Raw genomic sequence first — 16,049 nt, 5'->3', positions numbered from 1 at the left:
TCCCCCCCCAGCACCCCGGGGACGTTAGTCCGGTCCTTCACTCTGCCTGTACCCCAAGATGCAGCCTCCCACCCCCAGACCAAGGGTCTTCCAGTCCCCAGAAGAACCTCTGAGCCCAGCGGACCCAGAAGCCGAGCCCAGAAGCCCCCATCTGGCCAGGACAGTCCTCTCCAGCAGAGGGCGCCCAGCTTCTGCCTGGAGCGGGCACTGGCGTCTGAGATGGGTGAGTGAATGTATCTGGGTTGGCCAGAACCTGGGGGTGGCTGGATCGCACAGGGTAAAAAAGATCAATAAGAAAATCTGCATTACCCTTTAGGATGCAAAATATCATACAGGTTCATTATAGGAAAATTTGAAAAGGGAACAAAAAACAATAATTAGCTAAAAACCATCATTGATGACATTTTAGTCTAGAACCTTTGAGCTGTTTTCTATGCCATTGTGTGTGTGTTTATTTGCAAATACTTAAAATGGAAATGGGATATTTTACATGAATGTTTTATAATTTTTTTTTCACAAAACACTGTGTTATGAACACTTTCTGTGTCTATAAAATCTGTGATTTCTTTGTTTACTTTAAAAACATGCATGTGACCTTTTTATTGAAATAAAACAAGTATACAGGAAAGAACAGAAACTGATGAATTTTCCCAAGGCAACCACAGACAGAAAAACTCCACATGATCAGAACCCCAGCCCCCTCCAAGCCCCTCCTAGACACTCCCACCCTTCTCAAAGGTAACCACTGTTCTCAGATTAGCTTTGCCTCTTTTTGAGGTTCCCATTTAATTTTTAAAAATTAAACTTTAGTTAAAAGTTTAAAGTTTAAGTCACATGCAGTTGTAAGAAATAATACACAGAGAGCCTACGTGCCCTTCCCCTAGTTTTTCCCAACAGTATCTTGCAAAACCATAGAGCAATGTCACAACCAGATTCTAACATGGACTCGGTCAAGACACAGAATATTTCCACCATCTCAGGGTCCCTCCTGTTGTCCGTTTATAAATACATCTAACCCCACCTTAACTCCTGATAACCACCAATCTATTCTCCATCTCTGTAATTTTGTCATTTCAGAATGTCATAGAAATGGAATCGTATAATCCTTCAGGATCGGCTTACTTTTCACTCAGCATACTTTTCTGGAGATTCACATAGATTATTCCATAAATCAACAGTCTATTCCTTTTTATATTGTTGAGTAGTCTTCCCAGGGTGCATTGTTTTTAATGCACATGCTGGACGAGTGGTTTGTAACTCTGGTCACCCACCCACGTTGAGAGCCTTAAGTTTTGAATGCTCCGAGAAACATGCAAGCAGGCAAAGCTGTGACTAATTTCAGACGGAGGTGGAGGCTCCGAGGCTGGTCCTAGGGCAACCTGGTGATGTGCAGAGTCTGAGGGTCTATGTGGAGGAGAAGGGAGCTCTTTGCAGGAGGACAGCCTTGGAGACTCGGATCTGATGCAAAAATGGTGGATGGTAGGGGAATCTAGTCATAAGGGCCTCCGCAGCTTTGCACCCCAAGCTCCCAGCAAAAACCACATCTTCTTTCTGTTTTGAGGGTCACTGGCCTCCACAGGAGCTTCATTGTGACCTCAGCCGGGCCCCATCTCTTCACGCCCACCATGCTTCCATCCACACAAGTTCACACTTCAAGGGTCCTCTCGGTGTAAACTCACTTTGGTCTCCTTCCGCCTCCCTAGCGGTCCCTGGCTCAGAGTTTAAGGGGCGGAAGCGGATTCCTGAACCGATCCTCCCCAGCGCGACAATTAGCCCACCTCCCACCCCTGCCCCTGTGGCTGCCACTCCACCCCGTGGACCCGCAGAGATCACCTCCACCTTCTTCCTCACCAGGACGGGGCGCGAGTAAGTTGGATGCTTGGGCGCTGAGGATTCAAGTGCATCAGAGAGACAGGAGGGTGACGCCCGATGGCGGCAGGGGCTCTCTGGGGTCTCCATCCCGTGCTGGCTGTGCTGGGACCCAAGCATCCCGCCTCCCAGTTGATCCTGTGGGTCCTCCGTGGTGTAGACGCTGAGGACACTTCTCTAGCCAGTAGGAAATAATCTAGAATTTCACCTTACTGGTGCTAGGACCCCTCTCCCTGCCTCCCAGCATTTCCCTTCCAAAATGGGTCTACGCTTCCTGGGGGTGTGTTTTCTGCAGTTTACGGGTTTATTATATGAACCAAAAAGAGAATGTTTTTTCAATTTTTTCTTTTTAATCCAAGTGCAGTTTTTCTAAGAAAGATTTTTCCTTGCTTCGCTAAACAGGAAAGGGAAAGGGGGTTAGTCCTCTTCCTGCTCTCCTGAGTGGCTTTTGGCCAGGAGTCAGTCACAGGCCTTTGTCGGTTTGGGGTGTTGGTTTCCAGGCCTGAGCTTAGCAAGTGCACTCCTGCAACCCTCTGTGACATCAGCAGAGGAACGAGAGGCTTGTTGTTGTTCAGTCACTAAGTCGTGTCCGAATCTTTGCGACCCTAAGGACTGCAGCCTGCCAGGCTTCCCTGTCCTCCACTGTCTCCCAGAGTTTGCTCAAACTCACGGCCGTTGAGTCAGTGAGAGGCTTATTTACCTACAGCATGCCAGCCCCTGGGAATACAACAGTGGACGAGACAGTCCTTGACCTCGTAAAGCTCACCATCCTGTAAGATGGACCAAGAAACAAGGTTGCACCCCCAGTGGGATAAGTACAGTGATAGCACAGGCCCGAGGGACCGTGGGAGCACAGAGAAGGGGCATCTGGCCCAGTCAGAGGCTTCAGGGAGGGCTTCCTGGAGGAAGTGGTGTCTCAGCTGAGACCAGAAGGCAGAGAGCTGAAAGAGTATCCCATGTGCAAAGGTCGAGGCACCTAAGTTTGTTATAGCCAGATCCTCAAGTATAAGGTGGGCCGTTAAACAATAAAAGCAGAGAGGAAGACGGGGAGACCTGGGGGAGAGCTTAGAGAACCTCTGATACAGCTGGTGAGAAGTTCGGATAATGTCTTTGCTCAGAGGAGGTGCTCACTGAATATTTATGAATGTGGAAAGTCTCATCTAAGGATAATGAGGGAGGCTTTAAGTAAGGAAGCTGCAGGGTTGGATTTACACTGTAGCAAGAATCCTCTGGCCACCATGATTGTGGGTGTGGAGGCCAGGGACGGCTGAGAAGGCTACCACACCCCAGAGAGAGGAGTTGGGGCCGTCAGCGAGGGCAGGGAGTGTATTTGAAAAGGGGTAATTAGGCATTGGGCCAACAGGATTTGGGAGTTAGTTAACTTTCAGGGTGCTCGGGGGAAAAGAAAGGTTTAGAACAACTCAGATTTCTGGCTTGTCAACCAGTTGGATACCGATGCAGAGATGGGGAACTTAGGAGGGGGAGTGAAATTGCAGGGAAAGATGACTTTTAGGTGCCAGCTGGCTCTCAGTCACTGAAAGATTAGGTCAGGAAGGCCGAGATCGTGATGGAAACAAGCTGGAGAGGACAAGTGACACTCAAGGGCATGGTCCAAATTCCAGGCCCTCGCTCAGCGGCCTCTGACCTGGACAGGGAGCCAGAGCCGCCCTGGTCTTGCACCATTGCAGGACCGTGGTCCTGCCTTTCAGGGGTTAACAGGTGGCTAGAGTTCTCACTCTCCTGCAGCCGCCACCCTCATGGTTTGCCTTGGAAACCCCAACAAGCGTTTCCCTGGGAATTGCCGAGGGAACCAGCTGCCTTGGACGCCCAGAGCGCCAGGGCAAAGGCAGAGAGAGGTCTCCACTCCCTCTGGGCACACCCATCTGAGAGCTGATGTCTGCTGCAGGTGGCGCCAGGAGCCACCCCACCACGAGTCCAGGGACCACCAGGCAAGAAATAACCCTGAGGGGAGCCCTCACCCCGGAAGCTGGTCCAAACAGTAGACAGAGAACCTGTATCAGCGTGGAGGAACGCCATGCCCAACCCGGACTCTAAAGCCCCGGGTGTAGGGGGTTTGTGTGCCAGGGTGTCTGGGTGGGATTGGCTGCCTCAATGCCAGTGATGCCCTCAGAACAAGACCCTAGAGATTCAGGGACCAATCAAGGAGAAACACAAATAAGATTTACTCCTGAGATGCTAGGGGCTCAAGAGGTTCCTTACCAATCACAGGTTGGGCTGTGTTTGGGGGCTTCCCTGAGATGGCAGTCTGCTCACATCCAGCTGGTGATGGGTAGCACCACATGTCTCCTTGTCCCCTCTCCACACACACATCTTTCCTCTGCTCCCTCTTGGAGTCTGGAGGCCAGACGAGTGACAGGCCCTGAGCACCTATGAGGTGTGAGGCTCTCAGGCGTTGTGAGATGGGGAGGTCTGCTTGGCCGCCAGGCGCTCGCCATCTGCGTCGGGAGACAGACAAACAAGCATTTTCTGCCTGGAGCGGAGTGCTGGGTTTGAGCAATTTAGGAAAGGTTTAGGGGGAACCCTGTAGGGGCGGCGCTAGCAAGGGAGGGGAGGAAGCAGGCCTGGAGAGACAGTCAGGGTCTCTAGAGACAGACATAGAGGAAGGGGAGGCAGTCCAGGGCCTGAGGCAGATCCGAACTGAAAATTTTTGTTTTGCTTAGGCCGCACTATGTGGCCTGTGGGATCTTAGGTCCCTGCCCAGGGACTGAACCTCTGCCCCCTGCATTGGGAGTGTGGAATCTTAACCACTCGACTGCCAGGGAAGTCCCAGAATTGAAATTTTAAAGTGCAGCTTTAGCCAATGCCCTCTTTACTCATCAGAGCGTGAGATGGTTAGATGGCATCACTGACTCAATGGACAGGAGTTTGAGCAAGCTCCGAGATGGTAAAGGACAGGGAAGCCTGGCATGCTGCAGTCCATGGGGTCACAAAGAGCTGGACACAATTGAGTGACTCTCTCTACTCTGCATCCTCATCTCAATCTTGAAAATGTGTCACTGGCATTTCAGAATAGCTACTCAGAGGCCCTGCATGCTAGGTTGGGTAAACCTCAAAGAAAGTTCTGCTTTGCTCACCAAATGTTCAGGGACATGAACTCAAGAGAGCTGTTTAGATATGCAGCGAGGAAAGTGGACACTCAGGGAGTTCAAGATCCCCTGAAGGCAGACTTAGACCATGCTTGCTGGGAAGGGACAGAGACCTGGCACCCAGCGAGCGGCTGCTCCCCGGTTCATTGTGCGCCGTTCTTCATTCCCGTCTCTACCCCCAACTCCAGCCAGGCCATCCGGGAGCTGCAGGATGAGGTCTCCCGGCTCCGGCTGAGGCTGGAGGACAGCCTCCACCAGCACCCCCAGGGCCGCCCCACGCGCTCAGCGTCCAGCTGCGACCGCCCCACCCGGGCCCGGGAGCGGTCAGGGGATTCCTCAGCCACTTGGAGCTCCCATTACGTCAGGTAGGTGACCCCCACGTTCCTGCCCCCATGCCTTGGTGGGAGCTGCAGAAGGCAGAGTTAGCTGGTGTCTGGCTGTCCCCTGACATGTGGACTTGGGCACAGCCATCCCCCTCTCTCACTTATTCATTCATGCTTAGATTTTTTTTTACCATGTCATATTTGATGCATAAAAGAATAGACTGAACACATGTGTTACTAATAAAGCATGATACAGTGAATGTCCCCGAACTCATCACCCAAGTGAAGAGCTAGAACATTCTCAGGACACTCACCCTCTCACCCACTCACTCCGCAGCTGCTCACCTATGATGACTTATAAAATCATCTCTAACTTCTGAGTGTCCCTATCGGAGGGCACTAGGTTAAGGTTTTCAAAGGACACGCTCTCATCACTTCTTCCCACGACACTTTGAAGTAATCGCGCCTATATCCTCATTTGACAGATGAGGAAACTGAGGGTCAGAGAGGCTCAGAGCCATCTTCTGTGGGTCTGACTCCAGAGTCTTTGCTTTTGACTTTTATGTTTTCCTCTTTCCTTATGTTATAAGCATTTCTCTGGGTTGGCCTTCTCACTGATCGTCTTTAAAGGCTGCATAAAACCACATCCAGTGACATCATCACTCTCTCTCTTTTGCTAGCAAATCCACGGAAAGGTCGTCTGGTGAGCCCGGGGGTGCAGAGCAAGCTGTCCCCACGGGAAGGCGGCGAGCCAGGTCCTCCTCGGTGCCTCGGGAGGAGCCTCGACTGTCCCTGAGTAAGTGACCACCTGCCAGGACTGATTTTTGGAGGCCACAGTCTGGGCAAGTTGGCTCAAGAGTCAGGGGCCACAGAAGCCACCCTCGAGGAAACCCAGAGAAGGTTTTGGGGCGTCTTTGTTGGGCAGTTGTAGTGCTCTGAAGTGCCACGTGCTTCCAATGGCAGCCGCGGCGTGCTGCGCACCGGCTCTGTGCTGCAGTTTCTGAAAGGGCTTCGAGCGTATGTGTCATCTTGCTTCGTCTTCACTGCAGGGTGGGTCGAATCATCCACCTTCTGCAGATCAGGACGCCAAAGCCCGAAAGCACAGGGGACTTGCCTGGAGGAGCAAGGCTCTGAAGTCGGTGGCCCCAGCTCATGTCCTCCCAGCTGTGTGGCCTTGCCAGCTTGTGTACCTGCGCTGTGCAGTTAAGGGGCCAGCTAACAGTGCAGTGATCACAGTGTCCACTCCTGGGGCTGCTGCGAGGGTGCGTGACAGGGAGCATGCAAAGCGCTTAGCACAGGGTCAGGGGTCCGGGTGTGTCGGCTGTGATTACTAAGGGGCCGGGGGAAGGGGGGCTGTAGGCTTAAAATCCCAGAGCCTGGACTCGTGATCTGCCCAATCCCTTAGCTACGTGTCCCCCATCCCCTCCCCCTCTGATGCCCCTCTTTCCACCCCAGGTTCCGAATCTGAGCCAGCCTCCCCCAGGTTGTTCTCTGAGAGGGGCAGGACCACCGAGAACAGTCCGCAGGCCGCTCGGGATGGAACAAAAGGAGTGAGTAGCACCGGACGGCCCAACAGGGTCACCTTCCGAGGCCAATACACAGGTGAGCCAGGAGGGGGCGCTGGAGGTGCACAGTCCCCAGGTGGTCGCTTCCATGTAGCCAGTGGGCCATTGAAATATTGTCTTTTTCTGAGTTCTGTGATACAAAAACATCAGGGAGCATTGTCTCTGTGAATCTGGGTGTGTTTGTCCATGGATTCACTCAGCAAACAGTTTCTGAGACCTCCGCTTTGTCGGGGCCTGTGCTGGGTTCAGAGAAAGTCCACTCAGCTGGTCAGTCATGAAGCGGGTTATGAAGAGCTTCCTGCTTGCGGGACCTGGGTATAACAGTGAACACAGAATCACTTCCTCCTGGCCTTCCATTAAGGTTGTGATTCCCCAGGGGGCACCCAGCACATAGCGTGTGGTGACACATAGTAGGATTTCAAAGTGCATTACGTTAAATATAACCTAGCTTCCCAGGTGGCTCAGTGGTCAAGAATCTGCCTGCCAATTCAGGAGACATGGGAGATGTGGGTTTGATCCCTGGGTTGGGAAGATCCCCTGGAGTTCAGTTCAGTTACTTCAGTCGCTCAGTCGTGTCCGACTCTTTGTGACCCCATGGACTGCAGCACACCAGGCCTCCCCGTCCATCACCAACTTCCAGAGTTTACTCAAACTCATGTCCATGGAGTCTGTGATGGCATCCAACCATCTCATCCTCTGTTGTCCCCTTCTCCTGCCTTCAATCTTTCCCAGCATCAGGATCTTTTCAAATGAGTCAGTTCTTCGCATCAGGTGGCCAAAGTATTGGAGTTTCAGCTTCAGCATCAGTCCTTCCAGTGAATATTCAGGACTGATTTCCTTTAGGATGGACTGGTTGGATCTCCTTGCTGTCTAAGGGACTCTCAAGAGTCTTTTCCAACACCACAATTCAAAAACATCAATTCTTCGGCACTCAGCTTTCTTTATAGTCCAACTTTCACATCCATACATGACCACTGGAAAAACCACAGCTTTGACTAAATGGATCTTTGTTGCAAAGTAATGTCTCTGCTTTTTAATATGCTGTCTAGGTTGGTCATAACTTTCCTTCCAAGGAGCAAGCATCTTTTAATTTCATGGCTGCAGTCCCCATCTGCAGTGATTTTGGAGCCCCCCAAAATAAAGTCTGTCACTGTTTCCACTGTTTCCCCATCTATTTGCCATGAAATGATGGGACCTATTCCCCTGGAGTAGGAAATGGCAATCCATTCCAGTGTTCTTGGCTGAAAAATCCCATAGACAGAGGAGCCTGAGGGGCTACAGTCCTTAGGGTCACAAAGAGTCGGACATGACAAAGCATGCCCACAGGTCAAATATTAAATATGGATGTGGTTCCTACTTTCATGAATCTGACTGCACAGCAGAGAAGGCAGTAACAAATAAGCAATTATAGTAAGCATGTAAATTGCAGTAAGTAAATTACAGACTTGGCTCTCACCCATGTATCTCTGGGAAGGAGGGCGGTTAACCTCAGATCCCGAAGGCTAAGTGATGCAGACAAAGCAGGAAATGAGATACACATCTCCCAACGGAGCAAAAAGACACTGAGGTTTAGAAGTCAAAACAACAGCGTGTCCAGGGTCCCCAGTGCAACACACACGGAGTATAAAGTGAAGACCCTGCATGGCAGAGGACAGAGAAAAAAATAATCAGGCATCATCCCAAAGGTCTTATGTGAGATTCAGGGATGGATAAGGCAGGGAATAGTATAGCTGAGTGCAGACCCAAGAGTCTGTCCGATTTTTTGATAACCTTAAGGACCTGACATCTGCGGAATGCAGGGCAGAATACACGGATACAGCCCCCCTCAGTCCTCCCAACAAGCCTGTGAAACCCACAGTATGACTCTCCCCATTTCCCAGCCACTTGAAGCACAGAGAAAACACCACTGACTCCATGCCCAAGCCATTCTAATCCTAACGAGCAAGCTGGGGTCTGGGGAGTACCATCATGCTTTGTCCTTGCTTATCCTGTCTTTCTGCCTGCTTTCCAGTCCTGACTGAGCCTGGGTTTGTTGATTTTTTTCCATATGTCAAGAACTAGGCAGTTGGTTCCAATAGGATCTGAGATGAAACAGGAGTCTGGAAAGGGCTTACAATAAATGGACAGATAAACGTGTTTTATCTATATATGTATACGTACATGCACACTTATGAAAAAAAGATTGAGAGGGAGACTGTTAAACCATCTGGAGGAAGAAGAGAGATTTGTATTCTAAATCATCTCCAGTTCTGCATCCATGCACAGCTGATACTGTTCTGTTTTCTTCCCCAGGCCAGGAGTACTATGTTCTGACCCCCAAGACTGTCCCAAGAAGCAGTGTCCCGGTCTCCTGTCCCCACTGCCAACCCCCTAGGATGGAGGATCCAGGTAGGGGGTGGTACCTGGAGAAGCAGCCAGGGCCGTAAGGCTGCAGCTTCTTGCCCTTGGCTGGGGGGCAGGGGTGCAGTTGGGCCGGACATAGGCTGCCCTGAGCCCAGTGGCGGGTCAAGGTGCAGACGGGAGCAGGACTTTTCTGGACTTCTCAGCTTTCCCAGAGTGCTCTGCCCTCACACCTATTTCTCCAGGTGCTTTGCCTGAAGCCACTCTCCTTCCCCTTGACGTGGAGAAACCATGAACATGATTTCAGAAGTTCCTGATGCGGGGAGGGGTGTGAGCAGCAGGCAGGCTGGCAGCGATGATTATCTTGTCTCCCCTCTGTCTACCTTCTGCCCTCCCCACCCTCTCCCCCAAACCCAAGGGTTTAGGGGAAGAGTAGTGGGGGGAGCAGTGGCCTGAGAACATGGACACCAAGTTCTAGTCCTGGTTCTGCCACTGACATGCTGTGTGACATCAGACAAGTTCCTTAACTTCTCTGAGCCTTGGGCTCCACATCTATAATGAAAGGTTTGGAGATGGTCTCTGAGGCTCTTTCAAGCAATGGTGATGATACTGATGGTGATGTCGTTTATTAAGCCCTTACTTAGCAACATGATAAGGCTTTTACAAGCATTATCCTCACAACCCTAGGAAGTAGGTTTTGTCCATTTTATTACCATTCCCATGAGCTCAGAGAGGTCAAGTGACTTGCCGAAGCACACACAGCTCACAAGTGGTAGAGCCAGCTAGTTCAGTGGCTTGTTGGATTCAGTCAATCAATAAATGAAGACTCTGAGCAGAGGGCCTGGCTCATGAGGTGCCTCTCCCTGCCATGGTAACCCATCAGCACTGTTGCCCAGTGGAGGCAGCCTGTCTCCTCTGCAGTGGTCCCTGAGAGGAGCTCAGTGCCGCGGGAGGCCTGCGGCGGGGCCTGGTGGCTCAGACATCACCCTCTGCTGACCTCCCTGCCTCCTCTTCCAGGTGGTGCTGTCAGCAGGGGCCCCCTGGGACCGTCTCGCAGTGAGACCTTGCGATGTCCCCTGTGTAGTCAAGTTGGGTCCCCCTCTGAGGGGGATGGCCCAGACTCAGCCACCTCTGGTAGGACTGATGCTCTGTCTCTTTCCCGCTGCTCCCCTGGATTTGGGTTTGGGGCCCTGGGAGGGGGTTTACCCAGGGTGTCAGCTCACCCAATCTGGGGTGGAGCAAACTGGATGCGAGCTGGCTTCCCAAAGCGAGGCACTCCCTGCATGGCCAGCCCCCGCTCCAGTGGGGTTGGCGGGGCTGGGGGCCTTCTGTTCTCTGCCAGATCTTCCCAGGTTGTGAGACTGTGTCTCTACTGTCCCTCCCTGACAGCGCCAGAAAAGGCCGCCACCAGCAGAAATGCACCTTCAATGTCCAGCCCCAAGCAGAGGAGCAAGCAGGCAGGGTCGCCACCCCGGCCACCTCCTGGACTGTGGTATCTGGCTGTTGCACCCTCGGCACCAGCCCCTCCTGCCTTTGCCTACATCTCCTCGGTTCCCGTCCTGCCTTATCCATCAGCCACTGTGTAAGAACCTTCCCTTCCAGCCCTCCTTGCCTGTTTGAATCGCTTAATAGCATTCAGCCCTGAGCTGGGTAGCTGAGAACTCAGCACTGAGTACTCCTGTGTTTCTCCCCAACACTTGTATAGTCACTCAACAAACCTTGAATGCTCCCTGGGTACCAGGGAGACTGCTTGACCCTGGGGACCCAACAGTGAAGGAGCCTGGTGCAGAGGGACTTGCCCTCATGGGGACTTAGAACCCTAATCATTTCCCATTTCCTTGTGAGTCTTCTTAGCAAGCAACTAATGCCCTCACTTAAAAAAAAAATAGACTTTATTTTTAGAACAGTTTTAGATTTATAGAGAAAAGGAACAGATAAGACAGAGAGTTCTCATATACACCCCAAACACAGTCTCCTCTAATACTACCATCTTACCTTGATATGGTAACCTTCCCAAGTAGCACAGTGGTAAAGAATCTGCCTGCCAGTGCAGGAGATGCAAGAGACTTGGCTCAATCCCCGGATTAGGAAGATCCCCTGGAGAAGGAAATGGCAACCCACTCCAGTATTCTTTCCTGGAAAATTCCATGGACAGAGGAGCCTGGTGGGCTACAGTCCATGGGGTCGCAAAGAGTCGGATACAACGGGGCAGCTAACACACACACACACCTTGACATGGTCCATGTGCAGTTAGTGAACCGTTATTAATACATGGGTATTAACTATAGTCCACAGTTTACTTCGGCTTCTTCAGTTTTTTCCTGAAGTCCTTTTTCTGTTCCAGGATCTGCCGCCCCAAGGAACCACATACATTTAGTTATCACATCTCCCAGGCTCCTCCTGGCTGAGACAGTTTCTCAGACTTTTCTTGCTCCCAGTGGTCTTGCCAGTTCAGAGGCACACCAGTCTGGTCCATGGTAGGATGAGCAATCGCTGTTTACATGTTACATTCGGATGTAACATCGGTTAAGACAGAAGACACAGGAGTCGAGGTGAAAAAGGCTTAGGTTTTAGAATCAGAGCTGCACTGGAATCCTGTCTGCCCTTTATGATTTCTGTGGCCTTGGTAAAGCTACTTCCTCTCTGAGCCTGTTTCCCTCTCTGTTAAATGGGGTCAGGTCTCGGTCGCATACAGTTGGTGTGAGGATTAGATGAGGCAGGTGGCATGAGATGTTTGTGGGGTTTGTAGTGCATGCTGGCACATGCTCTTTGCTGAATAAATGGCAGCTGTGCCATCGCCGTGGATGCTGCCACCGTTCAGTATTGTTGTCAGTAAGGAGAGAAATGAGGGAAGGTGCTTTCAACAGGACAGGATTGTGCAGGGAATAAAAGCCCAGACCCTGGAATTAGGAGATTTGTCTTCTTCTGCAGACTGTTGTCAGCTAGTTCTATACCGGTTTCCTTCACTTTAAAATAAGTGGGTCAGGGCGGCCAGTAACCATAGTGCTTCTAATACTACTTAAATTGGGACTGATGACACTACATTTCTCCAGCGGCCAGTCAAGCAGGACTGAATATGCTCAGGGGTTGCGGCCGGGAAAGCCTTAGAAAGCTGAGTGGGCCTGTGCTGCCACCTGCTGGCCAGCTGCCTTATAACCTCTGAACTAGAGGCTTTCTAGTCCGGCTTTCTAGTTTCTAGCAAATTTTTCGGTTTAGTGGGGTTTTCTGGTTGTTGTTGTTCTGTTCTGTAGCATCTGCCCTATGGGGAATTCGGGGTAACTTTCAGGTCAGTCTGGTCATCAAATTATCAGAAGGCAGGGGTGTGTGGGAATCCAGTAGTTACACTAGCTCGTCTGTCCCTAAAGGAGAGAACTGGGTTCAAGAAGCCCATTCATTCATTCGGTTCAGATGATATGTATCAGGATCTACTGGGAGCTAATTAGCTGTGGGTTTAAATCGAGTACTGCCCCAGCCCCCTGATTCTGGGAGAATCCTCAGTAGCTGTTATTTATAGGGCACCAAGAGGCAATGGCACCCCACCCCAGTGCTCTTGCCTGGAAAATCCCATGGATTGGCGGAGCCTGGTGGGCTGCAGTCCATGGGGTCTCGAAGAGTTGGACACGACTGAGCGACTTCTCTTTCACCTTTCACTTTCATGCACTGGAGAAGGAAATGGCAACCCACTCCAGTGTTCTTGCCTGGAGAATCCCAGGGACGGGGGAGCCTGGTGGGCTGCCGTCTATGGGGTCGCACAGAGTCGGACACGACTGAAGTGACTTAGCAGTAGCAGACATACAGAGCTTTTTACCTGTGTTTTCCTATTGGCTCTACCCTGGGAAGTAGCTAAGTGTGGCTGTTTTCTGGGGGAAATGGAGCCCTTGAAAGTGATGTAGCTTGTTCATGGTCATGCGGATGGCCAAGAGGAATGACCAGGATTCGGGGCAGCCTTCTGCATCCCTTAGCTTCTCTGAGCATCACTTCACTCATCTGTAAAATAAGCATAAAAGTACCTACGAAATAAATGAGGTAGTGCTAGTAAAGCACTTATCTCAGAGGCTGGCCTGTGGGTACCCAGGATGAAGATTCCAGTCCTGGGCTAATCACTGTGTTTAACTGTTTGAGCAACAGTCAAACTGCCTTCCAAACTAGTGGCACCATTTCACATTCCCACCAGCAGTGTATGAGGGTTCCAGTCTCTCACATCCTCTCACAAAACTCACTGCTATCTGTCTTTGTTTTTAGCCAACCCAGTGGGTGGGGAGTGTGTGAAGTGGCATCTCATGTAGTTTTGATTTGCATTTCCCTGATGGCTAATGATATTGAGCATCTTTTCATGTGCTTGTTGGCCATCTGTTTATCTTGTTTGGAGAGACATCTGTTCAGATCCTAGCATAGCACACTGTGCAATAATGCAAATTAGAAAGTGAAGGATCAGCAGTAAGACTGGAGTTTACCGCATGCCAAGCAACACACCAGCAAATGTCTCCAGCCAAGTCTTCCTAAACCCATTCCTGCTCCATTTAGGCAAAACACTTCTTTGTCCCCATCTTTCACTCTGTCCCCCTCGACACACTGTATTCCATGTCACAGATGCCACCGCTTCTTGCCCAGCACTAGTTTCCTTGAACCCTAAACTTGGGCATCTTTGGATGAATGCAGGAGTCACTTCGTGGGGAAATCTGTGCTTCATCTCGTGGCTCCTCGGCCCATTTCCCCCAGGACTTTTAAACAACACCCCCACATTCCCGCAGGACCGGGCTGGGAAGGATGCACTTCCACCCCCTGCTGTGGGTGAGAGGAGCCAGACCATCGCACTCCTGCAGCATCCTAATTATTATTGTCACGCCTCTCTATCACTCCACACCTGACAAATAGGACTCCACGCATTACCTCTCTGGTGAAGGAGGCTTGCTCCAGAACCTGGGGTGGTCCTGGTCTCCCTGAGACCAGGCGTCCAGACTAGATGCTCCAGGAAGGCAGCAGGCAGGGTTGTTCATTCACCATGGTAACCGCAGGCCCCAGCACACCAGTTGGTACTTAGTATAAGGTCAGTACGTATTTGTTCAATGAATGGATAGATGGCACTGACTGCTTTCGAGCATTGTTCTGGCTTCATCCCTCCAACACATCCCTTGGCAGGGGATATTTTTCCCATTTTGGAGGTGAAGAAACCGAGACTCAGAATGTAGGGGCCAAGGACCAAGCCGGGCCTGAGGCGCCCCAAGGCGTCTCCGTGGTCGGGAAACTCACCCATCTCTCCCTGCAGGTACTACGCGCCGCCAGCACCTACCTCAGCCCCCTCAGTCCGAGCAGCCACCGAGTGGCCCCCCGCAGCCTGCTCCCGGCCGGCCCGGGGACCCCGGCACTCCGTCCAGCTGGACCTGAAGGACCTGGAGGAGCTCAACAAGGCCCTGAGCCGGGCGGTCGAGGCTGCCGAGAGCGTCCGCTCCACCACCCAGCACATGAGCCGCTCGCTGTCGGCCGAGCTGCGCCAGGCCCGCAGCCTGCGGGGCTCCTGCCTCTTCTGACTGCGCTCGAGGCTCAGGCATGCGTGGCGGGCAGGGGGCTGGCAGTCGCCCCCTGCCCCAGGCCAGAGGGCGCTGAGCCACTCCCAGAGGCCCCGCAGACCCTCACGAGGAAGGCTCCCTCCGCCCCGGGCCCTGCCTTCTCAGCCTCCGTGCCTCCAAAACGGAACAAGTGGCAGTGGGTGACTCAGAGAAGCCACTTCCTAGCCCTGAAGGAGGTTGAGGCTGGGACTGAGGCCACCCTCTGCCCAGACGCCATCTCTGGGAGGCCCCTGGCCTGCACGCGTCCATCTCCAGCTAATAATATGTATTTTATATATGATGGACAGGTTGTTGTTTTTTTTTTTTTTCTTTAACTGAGGCATTTTTCTGGCCTTGAATCCTTCTTAGGAGGCCAGATAAGAGGGGATGGGGCCAGGGTCTCTGGTGAAAACTTGTCCCCCACCTGTGACCAGCCACTCCAGAGTAGGCGTCTCTGGGAAGGACGTGGCTGGGGACTTTCCTTCTGGTGACTGGTGGTCGGTCTGTGGGGTACTTTGAGGCCATTGGAATATCTTAGAAGCACCCAGCTTCCCCATGATCAAGAAGCCTTTCCCACGGGCTTGCTGCGATGGAGACACCCCACTGGGGGCCCCGGAAAGTTGTCTACCACGGTCCCGCCTCAGTACCTCATGCTGAGACCCCTGGCTCTCCCCTCGGACCCCTGTGGAACTGGGCCAGTGGCCAGCTTCCTGCCAGCTCCTGGTGTGTGCCCCTGAGGCCAGGCCATCTGCTCCCCAACCGTGTAGCAGCTCAGACCTCAGCTTTTCTGGAATGTGTGTGCATCACTGATATTTGTATATTTGGGGCATTAAAAAAAAGTCTATTTTCGTTATGAGAGCAAATAAATAAGAGTGAATATTGATCTTTAAAATTGCTTTATTTGTATTTTTTGGCCATGCCACGTGGCACGTGGGATCTTAGTTCCCTGACCAGGGACTGAACCTGCACGCCCTGTAGTGGCAGCATGGAGTCCTAACACTGGCTCGCGATGGAAGTCCTACATAGTAATCTTAAGAAATGGAGGTCAAAGAACACCCCAAACATTCGCAAACCCACCCACATCTCTGGTGTATGTCATCCACTTATGGTTTTTAAGGTCACGTTAGGGTACAAAAGACTCAGCACTGAGCGGAGCCCTCCCCTGGAGGGCAGGTTGGGCGCGCATTTCCAGACTTGACCTGCCTGCCTCTTGGTGCCATCTGTTTCTCCAACTTTACCCACTCAGAACCGTGAAGCTTTCTGCCGGACGGGGCTGCGAGGAGAGGCCGTCTGGCCAAG

General features: G+C 51.9%; 1 protein-coding gene across 1 annotated transcript in view; it reads left to right on the top strand.

Moving 5' to 3' along the window:
* Positions 1-15,727, top strand: part of AKNA (AT-hook transcription factor) — a 58,951-nt gene extending 43,224 nt beyond the window's left edge. The window contains exons 14-22 of the mRNA XM_055579445.1: positions 12-223; positions 1,704-1,866; positions 5,165-5,341; positions 5,980-6,095; positions 6,755-6,901; positions 9,157-9,252; positions 10,222-10,338; positions 10,594-10,786; positions 14,471-15,727. Coding sequence (XP_055435420.1) covers positions 12-223; positions 1,704-1,866; positions 5,165-5,341; positions 5,980-6,095; positions 6,755-6,901; positions 9,157-9,252; positions 10,222-10,338; positions 10,594-10,786; positions 14,471-14,732 — 1,483 coding nt within the window. The 3' untranslated portion in view covers positions 14,733-15,727. The remainder of the gene's footprint in view (positions 1-11; positions 224-1,703; positions 1,867-5,164; positions 5,342-5,979; positions 6,096-6,754; positions 6,902-9,156; positions 9,253-10,221; positions 10,339-10,593; positions 10,787-14,470) is intronic.
* Positions 15,728-16,049: the final 322 nt, after the last annotated feature.

Source organism: Bubalus kerabau, chromosome 4 (assembly GCF_029407905.1).
Source record: "Bubalus kerabau isolate K-KA32 ecotype Philippines breed swamp buffalo chromosome 4, PCC_UOA_SB_1v2, whole genome shotgun sequence".
NCBI classification, from domain to species: domain Eukaryota; kingdom Metazoa; phylum Chordata; class Mammalia; order Artiodactyla; family Bovidae; genus Bubalus; species Bubalus kerabau.
The sequence above is the reverse complement of the archived record's forward strand: the minus strand, read 5'-3'. Positions and strand labels throughout refer to the sequence as shown.